Source organism: Tachyglossus aculeatus, chromosome 6, assembly GCF_015852505.1.
Source record: "Tachyglossus aculeatus isolate mTacAcu1 chromosome 6, mTacAcu1.pri, whole genome shotgun sequence".
NCBI lineage: Eukaryota > Metazoa > Chordata > Mammalia > Monotremata > Tachyglossidae > Tachyglossus > Tachyglossus aculeatus.
This window is the reverse complement of record NC_052071.1, coordinates 4,914,455-4,933,095: the sequence shown is the minus strand read 5'-3', so window position 1 is coordinate 4,933,095 and position 18,641 is coordinate 4,914,455. Positions and strand designations below refer to the sequence as shown.

The following is an 18,641-nucleotide window of genomic DNA, read 5'->3' as shown; positions in this document are numbered from 1 at the left end:
CGAGCCCCCCACCTCCCAGCTTGGCCCCCACCGTCTTGTGTTTTTATAACCGTCCTCGGTCTAGCGGCTGTCGAAACTGTATATATCGTTCAGGGGGCCCGGCCCGCGTGGTAGTGAGAGACGCCCTCGTCACCAAGACCCCTCCCCTCGTCCTCCCCCGTCCCCACAACGCGCCCTCTCCCCCCCCCCATCCCTCCACCCCACGCGCGCCCCCCGATTCCAATAAAGACCCCCCAACCGGCCCCGGCCGGGGGCGAAGCGGGGGGCGGAGAAGCGAGACCCAGGCTGGCGCTCTTCCTGCGGCCGGGGGGGGGGACGGGGCAACCAAAACACGTCACGCACATGCACCGATCCGGGGCGTCACACACGGTCACGTATGCGTTCGCTAGGCCCGCCCGCGCTGGGGGGCGGGGGAGCACCGCACTGAGAAACCGAGGGGGGCTTCCCTTTCCGGGGGCATTCGAGGGGGACGTCCCCCCGGTAGTCGCGGTCCCAGGGGCCGGACCGGATCCGAGCAAACAGACACGATCCCCACCCCCGTTTTCCAGACGAGGGGACTGAGGCCCGGAGAAACGCCGGGATGGGGGGGGGGCCGGGGTCACCTGGAAGAGGCAGGAATCCGAACCCGCCACCCGCCACACCTGTCCTCTGCACACCACATGCCCGGACTAAGCGCGCTCACCGGACGCTGCGGTCACGACGGACCCCCAAATCTCCCTGGGGGCGGGCGGCGCCCCCCCAGACCCGGCCGGAAACCCCTGCCTCCCCCGAGGGGACAGAGGAGACGGGGGGGCCGTGGGCCCCTGCCCGCCGCTTTCTGTAAAATCCTCTTTTAATGGGGGTCGCCCGCCACGGCCGGCCCACCCCGTCCGGACCCCTCAGCAGGCGGAACAGCGGTCGCCCTTCTCGGCCTGGGCCGAGCCCGGCCCGCGGCGTAGGAGGTCCTTGAGAGAGCCGTCCTGCTCCCCCAGGAGCTTGTTGATCTCATTCTGCTTGGACTCGGGCGAGAGGCGGTGGCCGAAGCCCCCCGAGCCCCCGCGGGCCCGGTGGCCGCGGCGGCGGCGGGCCCGGCGGGCGCAGGCCCGGACCACCAGGTAGACCAGCTCGGCCACGTTGAGGGCGACGCACAGGCCCGAGGCGGCCAGCATGAAGACGGTGAAGACGGTCTTCTCCGTGGGGCGGGAGACGAAACAGTCCACCGTGTTGGGGCAGGGGAAGGCCTCGCACTTGACCAGCCGGACCATGGCGTAGCCGGGGTAGAGCAGGTAGAAGACGTACATGAAGACGGCCTCGAAGAGCAGCCGGAAGGCCACGCTGACCACGTAGGTCCACCACAGCGTGCCGGAGATGCGCACCTTGTGCCGCTTGACCTCCTCCAGGAGCAGGGGGTCCCCGCGGCCCTCCAGGCGCAGGAGCTTCTTCTCGGCGTGCTGCTGGTGGGCCACGTGCATGGCCACCAGCAGGGCCGGCGTGGACACCAGGATCAGCTGCAGGGACCACAGCCGCACGTGGGACACGGGGAAGAAGTGGTCGTAGCAGACGCTGTTGCAGCCGGGCTGCTGCGTGTTGCAGGTGAAGGCCGACTTCTCGTCCCCCCACACGCTCTCGGCGGCCACCACCAGGACCATGATGCGGAAGATGAAGATGACCGACAGCCACACGCGCCCGATGGCCGTGGAGTGCCGGTTGACGCCGCTCAGGAGGGTGTACAGGCCCGTCCAGTTCATCCCGCCGCGGTCACCTGCAAGACACCGCGAGCGGGGGGGCTCGGGCCCCGTTAACCGGTCCCTCAGGCCGCCCAGCCGGGGTGGGCGGGAGGCCCGGGCCCCGGGCGCGCACGCGCTCGCACCCCCGACCCGGGGCCCCGCCGAGTCATATGCCACCCGGGGTGGCACAACGGGGCCTTTGTCGGGCCCAGAACAAGGGCCTCCACAGTTCCCGTCCAACGCCGGGACTTCCGCCCACGGGGCGCCCGGGGGCCGGTGCCGCCCCGGACCGTCGCCGGGCCCCCCACCGACTCCTCGGGATCCGGGGCCGGAGGGCGGCCCGGTGACGATCCCGCTACTACCGCTAATAATAATGACGACGGCGCTGCTTGAGCGCTTACTACGTGCAAAGCACTGTTCTGAGCGCCGGGGAGGTTACAAGGTTGTCCCGTGTGGGGCTCACAATCCTAATCTCAGCCACGCTGGCGTGGCTCAGCGGAAAGAGCCCGGGCTATGGAGCCAGAGGTCATGGGTTCGAATCCCCGCCCGGCCAACAGTCAGCTGGGTGACTTTGGGCGAGTCACTTCACTTCTCCGGGCCTCAGGTCCCTCATCTGTCAAATGGGGATGAAGACTGTGAGCCCCCGGGGGACAACCCGATCCCCCGTAACCTCCCCAGCGCTTAGAACGGTGCTTTGCACATAGTAAGCGCTTAATAAATGCACATAGTAAGCGCTCAATAAATACGATTGATGATGATTATTATTATTTTTAATCCCCATTTTCCAGATGAGGTCACTGAGGCCCAGAGAAGTGGTGTGACTTGCCCAAAGTCACACAGCTGGCAATTGGCAGAGCCGGGATTTGAACCCATGACCTCTGACTCCAGAGCCCGGGCTCTTTCCACTGAACCACGCTGCTTCTCTACTACTACTACTAATAATGATGATGGTAGTTGTTAAGCGCTCACTAGGTGCCGGGCACCGTACTAAGCGCTGGGGTGGATCTGAGCAAATCAGGTTGGACGCAGTCCCTGACCTACGTGGGCCTCACAGTCAAAGTGCTAATAATATTACTAATAATAATAATAAAGAAGTAATGATGGCACTTATTAAGCGCTTACTATGTGCAATGCACTGTTCTAAGCACTGGGGAGGTTACAAGGTGATCAGGTTGTCCCATGTGGGGCTTACAATCTTAATCCCCATTTTACAGATGAGGTCACTGAGGCCCAGAGAAGTGAAGTGACTAGCCCAAAGTCACACAGCTGACAAGTGGCGGAGCCGGGATTTGAACCCATGATCTCTGACTCCAGAGCCCGGGCTCTTTCCACTGAGCCACGCTGCTTCTAATAATAGTAATAATATTAGTACTAGAGAAATTAGAGATTAGAAATAAAATTAGATGGGGGGAGGCGCTGGACATTTGGGCTTCCAGTGGGGGGTTGAAACGACGGAGACGACGCCAGATCCGGCCCTTGGCTTCCCGGAAGCGCTTAGTACAGGGCTTGGCGCATCGGAAGCGCTTAACAAATACCACGGTTGTTATAACAGTAATAATACATACTACATCACAATTATTATGATTACTATTATTCTTTAGGGGGCTGAAACGACAGAGAGGACACTGGATCCGTCCCATCTTCCCAGCGGCGCTTAGTACAGGGCTTGGCACATCAGAAGCGCTTAACGAATACCACGATTGTAGTTATAACAGTAATAATATATACTACATCACAATTATTATGATTACTATTATTCTTAAGGGCGCTGAAACGACAGAGAGGACAGTGGATCCGTCCAATCTTCCCAGCAGCGCTTAGTACAGGGCTTGGCGCATCAGAAGCGCTTAACAAATAGCACGACTTATAATGGTAATAATATATACTACATCACAATTATTATGATTACTATTATTCTTAAGGGGGCTGAAACGACAGAGAGGACAGTGGATCCGTCCAATCTTCCCAGCAGCGCTTAGTATAGGGCTTGGCACATCAGAAGCGTTCAACAAAAAGCATGACTGTTACAATAGTAATAATATATACTACATCACAATTATTATTATTACTATTATTCTTAAGGGGACTAAAACGACAGAGAGGACACTGGATCCGGCCCATCTTCCCGGCAGCGCTTAAAATAGGGCTTGGCACATCAGAAGCGCTTAACGAATACCACGACTGTTATAATAGTAATAATATATACTACATCACAATTATTATTATTATGACTATTATTCTTAAGGGGGCTGAAACGACAGGGAGGACACTGGATCCGAGCCCCATCTTCCCAGCAGCGCTTAGTTCAGGGCTTGGCACATCAGAAGCGCTTAACGAATACCACGATTGAAGTTATAATAGTAATAATATATACTACATCACAATTATTATTATTACTATTATTCTCTAGGGGGCTGAAACGACAGAGAGGACACTGGTTCCATCCAATGTTCCCAGCAGCGCTTAGTACAGGGCTTGGCACATCAGAAGCGCTTAACGAATACCACGATTGAAGTTATAATACTAATAATATATACTACATCACAATTATTATTATTACTATTATTCTTTAGGGGGCTGAAACGACAGAGAGGACACTGGTTCCGTCCAATGTTCCCAGCAGCGCTTAGTACAGGGCTTGGCACATCAGAAGCGCTTAACGAATACCACGACTGTTATAATAGTAATAATATATACTACATCACAATTATTATTATTATGACTATTATTCTTAAGGGGGCTGAAACGACAGGGAGGACACTGGATCCGAGCCCCATCTTCCCAGCAGCGCTTAGTTCAGGGCTTGGCACATCAGAAGCGCTTAACGAATACCACGATTGAAGTTATAATAGTAATAATATATACTACATCACAATTATTATTATTACTATTATTCTTTAGGGGGCTGAAACGACAGAGAGGACACTGGTTCCGTCCAATGTTCCCAGCAGCGCTTAGTACAGGGCTTGGCACATCAGAAGCGCTTAACGAATACCACGACTGTTATAATAGTAATAATGTATACTACATCACAATTATTATTATTATGACTATTATTCTTAAGGGGGCTGAAACGACAGGGAGGACACTGGATCCGAGCCCCATCTTCCCAGCAGCGCTTAGTTCAGGGCTTGGCACATCAGAAGCGCTTAACGAATACCACGATTGAAGTTATAATAGTAATAATATATACTACATCACAATTATTATTATTACTATTATTCTTTAGGGGGCTGAAACGACAGAGAGGACACTGGTTTCGTCCAATGTTCCCAGCAGCGCTTAGTACAGGGCTTGGCACATCGGAAGCGCTTAACGAATACCACGATTGTAGTTATAATAGTAATAATATATACTACATCACAATTATTATGATTACTATTATTCTTAAGGGGGCTGAAACGACGGAGAGGACAGTGGATCCGTCCAATGTTCCCAGCAGCGCTTAGTACAGGGCTTGGCACATCGGAAGCGCTTAACGAATACCACGATTGTAGTTATAATAGTAATAATATATACTACATCACAATTATTATGATTACTATTATTCTTAAGGGGGCTGAAACGACAGAGAGGACACTGGTTCCGTCCAATGTTCCCAGCAGCGCTTAGTACAGGGCTTGGCGCATCAGAAGCGCTTAACAAATACCACAATTGTGATTATAATAGTAATAATATATACTACATCACAATTACTATGATTACTATTATTCTTAAGGGCGCTGAAACGACAGAGAGGACACTGGATCCGTCCAATCTTCCCAGCAGCGCTTAGTACAGGACTGGGCGCATCAGAAGCGCTTAACGAATAGCACGACTTATAATGGTAATAATATATACTACATCACAATTATTATTATTACTATTATTCTTAAGGGGGCTGAAACGACAGTGAGGACACGGGATCCGTTCAATCTTCCCAGCAGCGCTTAGTACAGGGCTTGGCACATCAGAAGCGCTTAACAAATACCACAATTGTTGTTATAATAGTAATAATATATACTACATCACAATTATTATTATTACTATTATTCTTAAGGGGACTGAAACTGTGCTGAACTCTGGGGACAGCCAAGCCCATCGGGTTGGACCCGGTCCCCGTCGCACGTGGGGCTACCGGGCCTCACCCCCATTTTAAAGACAAGTAAACTGAGGCCCAGAGAAGTGGAGCGACCGGCCCGAGGTCACACAGCAGACGAGTGGCAGAGCCGGGATTAGAACCCACGACCTCTGACTGCCCAGCCCAGGTGGGACCATCAATGAGTAACAATGATGATAATGAACACTAATAATAATAATAAATAAATGATGATGGTGTTTGTTAAGCACTTACTATGTGCAAGCACTGTTCTAAGCGCTGCGGGGGATACACGGCGATCAGGTTGTCCCCCGTGGGGCTCACGATCTCATCCCCATTTTCCGGATGAGGTCACTGAGGCCCAGAGAAGGGAAGCGGCCTGCCCGAGGTCACCCAGCTGACAAGCGGCGGAGGCGCGATTAGAACCCATGACCTCTGACTCCCAAGTCTGGGCTCTACCCATTGAGCCACGCCGCTTCCTCTAATCCCTCTCACTTCTCCGGGCCTCAGTTCCCTCATCTGTGAGATGGGGATGAAGACCGTGAGCCCCACGGGGGACGGGGACTGTGTCCAACCTGATTACCTGGTTATCACCCCAGCGCTCAGTACAGTGCCTGGCACACAGGATGCCCTTAACAAATAATAATAATAATAATGATGGCATTTGTTAAGCGCTTACTATGTGCCAAGCACTGTTCTAAGCGCTGGGGGGGATACAATGTGATCAAGTTGTCCCACTTGGGGCTCACAGTCTTAATCCCCATTTTTACAGATGAGGTAACTGAGGCTCAGAGAAGTTAAGTGACTTGCCCAAGGTCACACAGCAGACTTGTGGTGGAGCTGGGATTCGAACCCCTGACCTCTGACTCCAAAGCCCGGGCTCTTTCCGCTGAGCCGTGCTGCTTCCCTTTAAATACCATTTAAAGAGCAATAATCTTGGTATTAGTTAATGGCTTCCTATGTGCCAAACACCATCTTAGCCATTGGGATAATAATAATAATAATGATGGCGTTTATTAAGCGCTTACTATGTGCAAAGCACTGTTCTAAGCGCCGGGGAGGTTACAAGGTGATCAGGCTGTCCCACATGGGGCTTACAGTCTTCATCCCCATTTTCCAGATGAGGTAACTGAGGCCCAGAGAAGTTAAGTGACTTGCCTGAAGTCACACAGCCAAGTGGCAGAGCAGGGATTCGGTCACCCAGCTGACAAGTGGCAGAGCCGGGATTCGAACCCACGACCTCTGACTCCAAAGCCCGGGCTCTTTCCACTGAGCCACGCTGCTTCTGGATAGACAGCAGACATCATCATCATCATCAATCATATTTATTGAGCGCTTACTATGTGCAGAGCACTGTACTAAGCGCTTGGGAAGTACAAATTGGCAACATATAGAGACGGTCCCTACCCAACAGTGGGCTCACAGTAGGAGGGAGAACCGGGATTGACTCTCCATTTTGCAGAGGAAGGAACCGAGGCAGAGAGGAAGGGAAATGACTCACCCAAGATCACACAGCAGACAGGCGGCGGAGCCGGGATTAGAACCCAGGTCCTCGGGCCCGGGCTCTAGCCAGGAGGCCGTGCTGCCTCTTTATCCCGGGCTTCCCCTCAGTCAATCAATCAATCAATCAATCGTACTTATTGAGCGCTTACTGTGTGCAGAGCACTGTACTAAGCGCTTGGGAAGTACAAGTGGGCAACATATAGAGACAGTCACCCGTGCCCCACTCCAAACAATCAATGGGGTTTATTGAGCACCTACTATGCGCAGAGCACCGTACTAAGCGCTTTCTTTGCACATCGTAAGCGCTTAATAAATGCCATCAATATTATTTCTATCAGCGAGAGTGAGAATAATGATAATAATGATGGCATTTATTAAGCGCTTACTATGTGCAAAACACCGTTCGAAGCGCTGGGGAGGTCACAAGGTGATCAGGTTGCCCTGTGGGGGACTCCCAGTCTTCATCCCCATTTTCCAGATGAGGTCACTGAGGCCCAGAGAAGTGAAGCGACTCGCCCCAAGTCGCCCAGCTGACGATTGGCGGAGCCGGGATTTGAACCCATGACCTCTGGCTCCAAAACCCGGGCTCTTTCCACTGAGCCACGCTGAACGAGACCCCTCCCCGGGGGCTGGATCCCTTCCCGATACAGGAAGGATCACTAGTCCTTAGTACAGTGCTCTGCTCCCAGGAAGCCTAGTGGGTACAGCCCAGGCGCCAGAGGACCTGGGTTCTAATCCTGACTCCGCTCCCTGTCCGCTGGGTGACCCGGGGCCGGTCACTCCAGCTCTCTGGGCCTCAGTTCCCTCCTCTGTCAGATGGGGCTGGAGACCGCGAGCCCCACGACGGGCAGGGATCGGGTCCAACCTGATTAGCTGGTCCTCCCCCAGCGCTCAGTACAGAGCCAGGCACATAGTAAGCGCCTTGGCACCATCGAGAGAGGTGGCTCTCACTCGAGGCCTCAGCTCTCTCTGCCTCTGGGCGTCTCTCTCGCTCCCGGGGCCAGGTGGAGGCAGCTAAGGAGGAGCCGGGAAGAAGTACTTCCCCGGCCTCCGCACTCTCAGACCCCCATTCATTCATTCAGTCGTATTTATTGAGCGCTTACTGTGTGCAGAGCACTGTACTAAGCGCTTGAGAAGTACAAGTTGGCAACATATAGAGACGGTCCCTACCCAACAGCGGGCTCACAGTCACATAATAACATCATTACACTGCTGCTGTAGAGGCCTCCCCCGTCTCCGTGCTCTCAGACTTTCACAGGCTCCTCACAGGCCTCCCCCGGCCTCCGCACCCTCAGACCCCAGCGGGCCTCCCCCGGCCTCCACGCCCTCAGCCTCCAACCCTCAGCCCCTTACAGAACTCCCCCAGCCTCGGCGCCCTCAGGCCTCCCCCTGCCTCAGCACCTTCAGCCCCCCACAGGCCGCCCCCCGGCCTCCGCACCCTCAGCCCCTCACAGGCCTCCTCCCTTGGCCTCCACACCCTCAGACCCTCAGAGACTCCTCACAGGCCTCCCCCTGGCCTCCACACCCTCACAAGCTCCTCACAGGCCTCCCTCTGGCCTCCACACCCTCACAGGCACCTCACAGGCCTCCCCCTGCCTCCACACCCTCAGACTCCCTCAAGTCTCCCCCTGCCCTCCACCCTCAGCCCCTCACAGGCCTCCTCCCCCGGCCTCCACACCCTCAGACCCTCACAGACTCCTCACAGGCCTCCCCCTGGCCTTCACACCTCAAAAGCTCCTCACAGGCCTCCCCCTGCCTCCACACCCTCCAACTCCCTCGGGCCTCCCCCGTCTTCATGCCCTCAGCCCCTCACAGGCCTCCCCTGGCCTCCGCGCCCTCAGACTTCCCCGGCCTCCACAACCACAGACCCTCACAGGCTCCTCGCTGGCCTCCCCCAGCCTCCACGCCCTCAGACCCCCAGAGGCCTCCCCCTGTCTTCATGCCCTCAGTCCCTCGAAAGCCCCTCACAGGCCTCCTCTCCCGGCCTCCACACCCTCAGACCCTCACAGACTCCTCACAGGCCTCCCCCTGGCCTCTATACCCTTACAGGCCTCCACACCCTCAGACTCCCTCAAGTCTCCCCCTGTCTTCATGACCTCAGTCCCTCGAAAGCCCCTCACAGGCCTCCCCCTGCCTCCACACCTTCAGACTCCCTCAAGTCTCCCCCTGCCCCTCACCCTCACCCCTCACAGGCCTCCCCCAGCCTGCACACCCTCAGACCCTCACAGACTCCTCACAGGCCTCCCCCTGGCCTCCACACCCTCACTGGCTCCTCACAGGCCTCCCCCTGGCCTCCACACCCTCACAGGCTACTCACAAGCCTCCCCCGGCCTCCACACCCTCAGACTCCCTCAAGCCTCCCCCTGTCTTCATGCCCTCAGTCCCTCACAGGCCTCCACACCCTCAGACTACCTCAAGTCTCCCCCTGCCCTGCTCCTTCAGCCCCTCACAGGCCTCCTCCACTGGCCTCCACACTCTCAGACCGCCCCCAGACTCCCCCTGGCCTCCAAACTCTCACAGGCCTCCATACCCTCAGACTCCCTCAAGTCTCCCCCTGTCTTCATGCCCTCAGTCCCTCAAAGGCCTCCCCCAGCCTCCACACCCTCAGACTCCCTCAAGTCTCCCCCTGCCCTGCACCTTCAGCCCCTCACAGGCCTCCTCCCCCGGCCTCCACACCCTCAGACCCCCACAGACTCCTCACAGGCCTCCATACCCTCACAGGCCTCCACACCCTCAGACTCCCTCAAGTCTCCCCCTGCCCCTCACCCTCAGCCCCTCAAAGGCCTCCCCCAGCCTCCACACCCTCAGACCCTCACAGACTCCTCACAGGCCTCCCCCTGACCTCCACACCCTCAGACTCCCTCAAGCCTCCCCCTGTCTTCATGCCCTCAGTCCCTCAAAAGCCCCTCACAGGCTCCCCAAGGGTCTCCCCATGAAGCCCCCCACCCCCAGGCAGGAGCCGGAAGGCTCCCCTGGTAGTCCTGCCCTTGCCCCGGGCCCTGGGAAGGTGTCACTCACTACAGAGGCCGTGCCAGGGTGAAGTCCGGGTGGTTGGAGGCCGGGCATTGTGGTTGGGTGCAGCTGGCAGCGATTGCCCTCATCCGGGAGGGGGAGGGGGCGGGCCGGGGGAGGGGCAGGGGGCGGTTTCCACGGAAGAAATAACGTGGAGCCTCCGTTTTTGTTTGACAAACAAAACGGGGCGAGCCTCTCCCGCACCCCGGGGACCTTTGCCAATCAATCAATCGATCAATCACTCAATCAGTGGTATTTACTAATCGCCCAGCTGCCCGTCCCCTCGGGGTAAACTAAGCCCAATCCTCCCCCAGTCCTCAGACGAGCCCTAATAATAATAATGATGGCATTTGTTAAGCGCTTACTATGTGCCAAGCACTGTCCTAAGCGCTGGGGGGGATACAAGGTGATCGGGTTGTCCCACGGGGGGCTCACAGTCGTCATCCCCATTTTCCAAATGACGGGACTGAGGCTCAGAGAAGTGAAGTGATTTGTCCAAGGTCACACAGCAGACACGTGGTGGGGCTGGGATTCGAACCCATGACCTCTGACCCCAAAGCCCGGGCTCTTTCTACTGAGCCACTCTAATCAATCAATTCATAATAATAATAATGGTGTCTGTCAAGCACTTACTATGTGCAAAGCACTGTTCTAAGCGCTAGGGAGGTTACATGGTGGTCAGGTTGTCCCACGTGGGGCTCACAGTCTTCATCCCATTTTCCAGATGAGGTCACGGAGGCCCAGAGAATAATAATAATAATAATAATAATAGCATTTATTAAGCACTTACTATGTGCAAAGCACTGTTCTAAGCCCTGGGGAGGTTACAAGGTGATCAGGTTGTCCCCACAGGGGGCTCACAGTCTTAATCCCCATTTCACAGATGAGGTAACTGAGGCCCCTAGAAGTTAAGTGACTGGCCCAAAGTCACACAGCTGACAATTGGAGGAGCTGGGATTTGAACCCATGACCTCTGACCCCAAAGTCGACGCTCTTTCCCACTAAGCCACGCTGCTTCTCAATCAATTCATCGATCAGTAGTATTTACTGAGCGCTTAACTGTGTGCGGAGCACTGGGTAGGAAAAGCAGCGTGGCTCAGTGGGTAGAGCCCGGGCTTGGGAGTCCGAGGACGTGAGTTCTAATCCCGCCTCCGCCGCTTGTCTGCTGGGTGACCTTGGGCAAGTCACTTCACTTCTCTGGGCCTCAGTTCCCTCATCTGGAAAATGGGGATGAAGACTGTGAGCCCCACGGGGGGACATCCTGATCACCACGTATCTACCCCAGCGCTTAGAACAGGGCTTGGCATATAATATTCATTCATTCAATCGTATTTATTGAGCACTTCCTGGGTGCAGAGCACTGGACTAAGCGCCTGGGAAGTACAATTCAGCAACAGAGACATTCCCTATCCAACAACGGGCTCACAGTCTAGATGAGGGGAGACATAGTAAGCGCTTAATAATAATAATACTACTAAAAATGATATTTGTTAAGCGCTTACTATGTGCCAAGCACTGTTCTAAGCGCTGGGGGGGGGGATACAAGGTGATCAGGCTGTCCCACGGGGGGGCTCACAATCTTCATCCTCATTTTCCAGATGAGGGAACTGAGGCCCAGAGAAGTTAGGTGACTTTCCCACAGTCACACGGCCGACAAGTGGCGGAGCCGGGATAATAATAATAACGATAAGGATGGCATTTATTATGCGCTTAACTATGTGCAAAGCACTGTTCTAAGCGCTGGGGCGGTTACAAGGTGACCAGGTTGTCCCACGTGGGGCTGACAGTCTTCATCCCCATTTTACAGATGAGGCAACTGAGGCCCGGAGAAGTGAAGTGACTTGCCCAAAGTCACACAGCTGACAACTGGCAGAGTCGGGATTTGAACCCATGACCCGTGACTCCAAAGCCCGGGCTCTTTCCCCTGAGCCACGCTGCTTCTCTTGAAGAGAGAATTCTCTAGGGATATTCTGGAGACGAGAATTAGCAGACACAAAGAGGTGACAGCCCCTCCCAGTTCATAGCCAATGCTCACCCCCGTCTCACCCTCTCAGTCGGCCAGCAAGTCAATCCTATTTATTGAGCGCTTACTGTGTGCAGAGCAATGTACTAAGCGCTGGGGAGAGTCCCACAGAACAACAGAACAGACAAACTAGCAGTGTTGCCTAGTGGGTAGAGCCCGGGCCCATCTCTGCTCTGCCTCTCTCTCTGTCTCTGCTCCTGTCTCTGCTGTCTGTGCCCCTGTCTCTGCCCTGTCTCTGCTCCTGTCTGTGCCCCTGTCTCTGTCCTGTCTCTGCCTCATCTCTGCCCCTGTTCTATCTCTGCCATCTCTACTCTGTCTCTGCCCTATCTCTGTCCCTGTCTCTGCCCTTGTCTCTGGTCTGTCTCTGCTCTGTGCCCCTGTCTCTGTCCCATCTTTGCCCTGTCTCTGCTCCTGTCTCTGCCTCATCTCTGCCCCTGTTCTGTCTCTGCTCCACCTCTACTCTGTCTCTGCCCTATCTCTGCTCTGTCTCTGCCCCATCTCTGCCTGGTCTCTGATCTGTCTCTGCCCCATTTCTGCTCTGTCTCTGCTCCTGTCTGTGCCCCTGTCTCTGCCCTGTCTCTGCCTCATCTCTGACCCTGTTCTGTCTCTGCGATCTCTACTTTGTCTCTGCCCTATCTCTCCTCTGTCTCTGCCCCATCTCTGCCTGGTCTCTGATCTGTCTCTTCCCCATCTCTGCTCTGTCTCTACCCTGTCTCTGCTCCTGTCTGTGCCCCTGTCTCTGCTCTGTCTCTGCCTCATCTCTGACCCTGTTCTGTCTCTGTGATCTCTACTTTGTCTCTGCCCTATCTCTGCTCTGTCTCTGCCCCTGTCTCTGCCCCATCTCTGCCCCTGTTCTGTCTCTGCGATCTCTACTTTGTCTCTGCCCTATCTCTGCTCTGTCTCTGCCCCATCTCTGCTCCTGTCTCTGCACCCTCTCTGCCTCATCTCTGCCCCTGTTCTGTCTCTGTGCCATCTCTATTCTGTCTCTGCCTCATCTCTGCTCTGTCTCTGTTCCACCTCTGCCCCATCTCTGCCCCATCTCTGCTCCATCTCTCCCATGTCTCTGCTCCTATCTCTGCCCTGTCTCTGCCACATCTCTGCCCTGTCTGTGCCCGTCTCTGCCCTGTCTCTGCCTCATCTCTGCCCCTGTAATGTCTCTGTGCCATCTCTACTCTGTCTCTGCCCCAGTCTCTGCCCTGTCTCTAACCCCTCTGCCCCATCTCTGCCCTGTCTCTGCCCCGTCTCTGCCCCTGTCCCTGCCACTCGGCTGCTGTGTGGCCTTGAACAAGTCATTTCACTTCTCTTGTCTCTGCTCTGTCTCTGCTCCTGTCTCTGCTCGGTCTGTGCCCCTTCTCTGGGCCTCAGTTCCCTTATCTGGAAAATGGGGATTCAGAGAGTGAGCCCCACGCGGGAAAAGGACTGTGACTTCCTTGGATCCACCCCAGTGCTTAGTACAGTGCCTGGCACAGAGTAAGCACTTAACAAATACTACAATTATCATTATTATTATTATTGTTTGGGGGAGGCGGGAGGGAAGTGGGGGCGAGACAGACAGAAATGACTGGCATTTAATGGGAACAGGAGGAAAATCAGGGAGAGAATAGAAAGTTAGTACAGTGCCTGGCACAGAGTAAGCACTTAACAAGTACCACAATTATTATTATTACTATTATATGGGGGGGGAGGCGGGAGGGAGGCGGGGTGGAGACAGACAGAAATGACTGGCACTTAATGGGAACAGGAGGAAAATCAGGGAGAGAACAGAAAGTTAGTACAGTGCCTGGCATAGAGGAAGTGCTTAGCAATTACCACAGTTATTATTATTATTATTATTATTATTATTATTATTACCTGTAATAATAATAATAATAAACTTGGGAGGGGAGACGGGCAAGGCAGACAGAAATGACTGGCATTTAATGGGAAAAGGAGGAAAATCAGGGACAGAATAGAAAGTTAGTACAGTGCCTGGCACAGAGTAAGAGCTTAGCAATTACCACAGTTGTTACTATTATTACCAATAACAATAATAATAAACTTGGGAGGGGAGACGGGGCAAGACAGCCAGAAACGACTGGCATTTAACGGGAACAGGAGGAAAATCAGGGAGAGGACAGGAAGTTAGTACAGTACCTGGCACATAGGAAGCATTTAACAATGACCACAGTTATTATTATTAATAATAACAGTAATCATTCTTACTAATAATTATTACTACTACTAATAATAATAAAGGAACTTGGGAGGGGGAGGCAGGGGCAAGACAGACAGAAATGATAGGCATTTAATGAGAACAGGAGGAAAATCAGGGAGAGGACAGGAAGGTAGTACAGTGCCTGGCACATAGGAAGCATTTAACAATGACCACAGTTATTGTTATTATTAATAATAATCATCATTATTACTAATGATTATTACTACTACTACTAAGAATAATAATAAAGAAACTTGGGAGGGGGAGGCAGGGGCAAGACAGACAGCAATGATCGGCATTTAATGGGAACAGGAGGAAAATCAGGGAGAGAACAGGAAGTTACTACAGTGCCTGGCACATAGTTAAGCGCTTAGCAATTACCACAGTTATTATTATTATTACCCTTAATAATAATAATAATAATAAACTTGGGAGGGGAGACAGGGGCAAGACAGACAGAAGCGACCGGCATTTAATGGGAACAGGAGGAAAAAAAGGGAGAGAACAGGAAGTTACTACAGTGCCCGGCACATAGTGAGCGCTTAACAATTACCACTATTTTATTATTATTATTAATAAATGGGGGAGGGGGAGGTGGGGATGAGATGGAAATAATGTGCATTTAATGGAAACGGGAGGAAGACCAGGGAGAGAAGAGGAAGTCGGTTCAAATACCTCCGGGTAAACTCCCCAAACAAGTAACTGAATATACAAATGCAAATACGCGTGTGTCCCCAACTGCATATACAAGTACAAATAGGCGTGTGCCCATGAGCTGAATGCCCAGGGCTGAGGGGTTGATGCCCGGGGGGAGACTGGCAATCTCTGCCCCCTCCCTGGATAGCGGAGCGCTCAGAACAGCGCTCAGCGCTTAGAACAGTGCTTAATAATAATAATAATGGCATTTATTAAGTGCTTATTATGTGCCAAGCACTTTTCTAAGCGCTGGGGAGGTTACAAGGTGATCAGGTTGTGCCCAGGGTGCTCACAGTCTTCACCCCCATTTTACAGAGGCCCAGAGAAGTAAACAGACTCGCCCAAAGTCACACAGCTGGGATTTGAACCCATGACCTCTGACTCCAAAGCCCGGGCTCTTTCCACTGGGCCACGCTGCTTCTCTATGCTTGGCACGTAGTAAGCGCTTAACAAATGCCATCGTTATTATTAAGCATTTACCCTGTGCCAGCAGAGAGGGGCTGACCTTTACCCCTTAAAGGAGAAGCAGCGCGGCGTAATGGGTAGCGCCTCGGCCCGGGAGCCAGAGGCCCTGGGTTCTCACCCGCTTGACTGCTGGTTCACCTGGGACGCGTCACTTCACTGCCCCGTGCCTCGGTTTCCCCATCTGTAAAATGGGGAAGCCTCGCGGCCTAGCGGGTAATAATAATGATAATTTTGGTATTTGTTAAACACTTACTACGTGCCAAGCACTGTTCTAAGCACTGGGGGGGGGGGGGATACAAGGTGATCAGGTTGTCCCACATGGGGCTCACAGTCTTCATCCCCATTTTCCAGACGAGGGAACCGAGGCCCAGAGAAGTTAAGTGACTTGCCCAAAGTCACACAGCTGACAAGTGGAAGAACCGGGATTTGAACCCATTACCTCTGACTCCAAAGCCCGGGCTCTTTCCTCTGTGCCACGCCTGGGAGTCAGGAGGTCCTGGGTTCTAATTCCGGCTCCGCCACTCGTCTGCTGGGTGATCTTGGGCAGTTCATTTCACTTCTCTGGGCCTCGGTGACCTCATCTGGAAAATGGGGATGGAGACCGCGAGTCCCCCCTTGGGGGGCAGGGACTGTGTCCGACCTGATTAACTTGGATCTAGTCCAGCGCTTAATACAGTGACTGGCACATAGTAAACACTTGACAAATATTATTACAGCCAGGGGAGGAGAGAAGCCCTGCCGCTCCCATTTCCCTTTGCATGTTATAATAATAATAATAACGGCATTTATTAAGCGCTTACTATGTGCAAAGCACTGTTCTAAGCGCTGGGGAGGTTACAAGGTGATCAGCTTGTCCCAGGTGGGGCTCACAGTCTTCATCCTCATTTTACAGATCAGGGAACTGAGGCCCAGAGAAGTAACGTGACTAGCCCAAAGTCACACAGCTGACAAGCAGCGGAGCCAGGATTTGAACCCATGACCTCTGACTCCAAAGCCCGGGCTCTTTCCACTAAGCCACGCTGCTTCCCCAAGAGACGCGCTTACTACATGCCAGGTGCTGGGGGAGAACCAACCTAATCAGGTTGGACACCGTCCCTGTCCCACACGGGGCTCACGGTCCTCATCCCCATTTTCCAGATGAGGGAACTGAGGCCCAGAGAAGCGAGGCGACTCGCCCGGCAGACAAGCGGCGGGGCCGGGATTAGAACCCAGGTCTTCCTGACGTCCGGGCCCGAGCTCTATCCACTAGGCCACCCTGCTTCCACTCTAGGCCGCGCTGGTTCTGTCCTGGTGCCCTCGCCCCCGCCACTCGACCTATCTGGGGTGCCAATGGCGGCGAAGAGGGCAGATGCCCGGCCCGGCCTCTCACCTCTGCCACGCTGGCTTCCGAACCGGCGCCGCTCACCCCCGGGCCGAGAGAGATGCCCGCCCCGTCGGAGACACCGACCCCCGCAGAGAGAGGGTACCCTCTCTGGGCCGAGCGAGACCACCGCCCCGTCGGAGACGCTGCCCCGTGCAGGGAGGGTGAGCGGATCGGGATTGTACACGCGGCCTTGCCCGTCCAGCTCCTCCCTCCCATCGAGTTTCCGCCTCCGCCCCCTGGACCCCCCCCCCAAAAAATCAATGGTCAAGTGGCCTCGGCCCCCGGTTGGGCCCAGGAGTCCCCCGGTCCTCCCCCGCGAGGGTCAGCGGCGTCCACGTGCCGGAGCTCAGCTGATCCAGGCCAGGGCCGGACCCTGCCCTGGCGGCAAACAACCTCCCGGGAGGACAGGGCCAACGGGCGCTGGGGTCAGAGGTCACCGGAGGCCGTCCTCGTCAGCCTCTCCGGGGTCCGGCGGCCTTGGGGGTGCCCCCCGCCCGGGCCTTACGACCCCCGGAAAGCCAAGGAGCTCACGCTCGCGGCCTCCGAGCGCCAAGCGTGAAGGTAAACAGAGTCAGAGAACTAGGATTAACTCGTGCCCCGTCGGCGGAAAGAGGCCGGGGACCTGGGTTCTGCCGACAATCATCAAGATAATGACGATGACGGTATTTGTCAAGCGCTCACTATGTTCTAGACTGTGAGTTGGGTAGGGACCGTCTCTATGAGTTGCCAACTTGTACTTCCCAAGCGTTTAGTACAGTGCTCTGCACACAGTAAGCGCTCAATAAATACGATTGAACGAATGAATGAATGGGTAGCAGAAGGTCCCCCGGCCTTCTTCCCCGTTTCGATCCCCGGCCTCCGACGCTTACCTGCTGGGCGATCTCGGGAGGGTCGACTTCGCTTCTCTGGGCCTCGGTGGCCCGGGCTATTTATTGGACCCAATCTCCGTCCCCCGTGGGGCGTCCAGGCTTCATCCCCATTTTCCGGATGAGGGCACTGCGGCCCAGGGGAGGGAAGTGACCGGCCCAGGGTCACGCAGGGGACAGGTGCCAGGAGAAGAACTGCGGTCCTCTGAGTCCCAGGCCCGGGCTCTACCCATTAGGCTGCACAGCTCCTCCTTAAAGGGTCGCAGTTGAGACCACCCAGGGGGAGAGAAGCCATCGAGGGCAAAGTGTGGTTCAGCCCCCCAGGAAGCAGGACGCCTGGTCACCTTGGGCAGCCCCCGCCCCGCTTTACGGCTCGCCACTCTGCCCACCTTGACCGCTGGGCCTTGTCCACTCCGGCCAATGGCCCACCTGCTGAGGGCATCTTGGCAGTGCCCGCCACGTGCCCCTTGGATCCGGGCACGTGCCCCCACATTCATTAGGGCCTAAGAGATGCAGAGGCAGAAAGACAGAGATGGGAACTGAGGGAGAGACAGAGGGATGGAGGGAGAGACATGGAGAAGAAGAGACTGAGGGAGAGACATGGAGAGAGAGAGAGAGGTGGGATGGTGGGAGAGAAACAGAGAGACAGAGACAGATGGGAGGATTGAGGAAGAGACATGGAGACAGAGAGAGACAGAGGGGGGATTGAGGGAGAGACATAGAAAGGGAGGGATT

At 54.8% G+C, this 18,641-nt stretch overlaps 1 protein-coding gene across 1 annotated transcript; it reads right to left on the bottom strand.

Annotated features, from left to right (window-relative positions):
• Nucleotides 1-814: 814 nt before the first annotated feature.
• On the bottom strand, nt 815-17,204 carry GJB1 (gap junction protein beta 1). Its single transcript, XM_038748091.1, has 2 exons — nt 17,047-17,204; nt 815-1,741 (listed from the first exon to the last, which is right to left on the bottom strand). The coding sequence occupies exon 2, from the start codon at nt 1,725-1,727 to the stop codon at nt 879-881; it is 849 nt and encodes a 282-aa protein (XP_038604019.1). The 5' UTR covers nt 1,728-1,741; nt 17,047-17,204; the 3' UTR covers nt 815-878.
• Nucleotides 17,205-18,641: the final 1,437 nt, after the last annotated feature.

Bases quoted from the DNA above. Each gene is read 5' to 3' on its own strand.
- GJB1 (XM_038748091.1), bottom strand. From the start codon at position 1,727: ATGAACTGGACGGGCCTGTACACCCTCCTGAGCGGCGTCAACCGGCAC.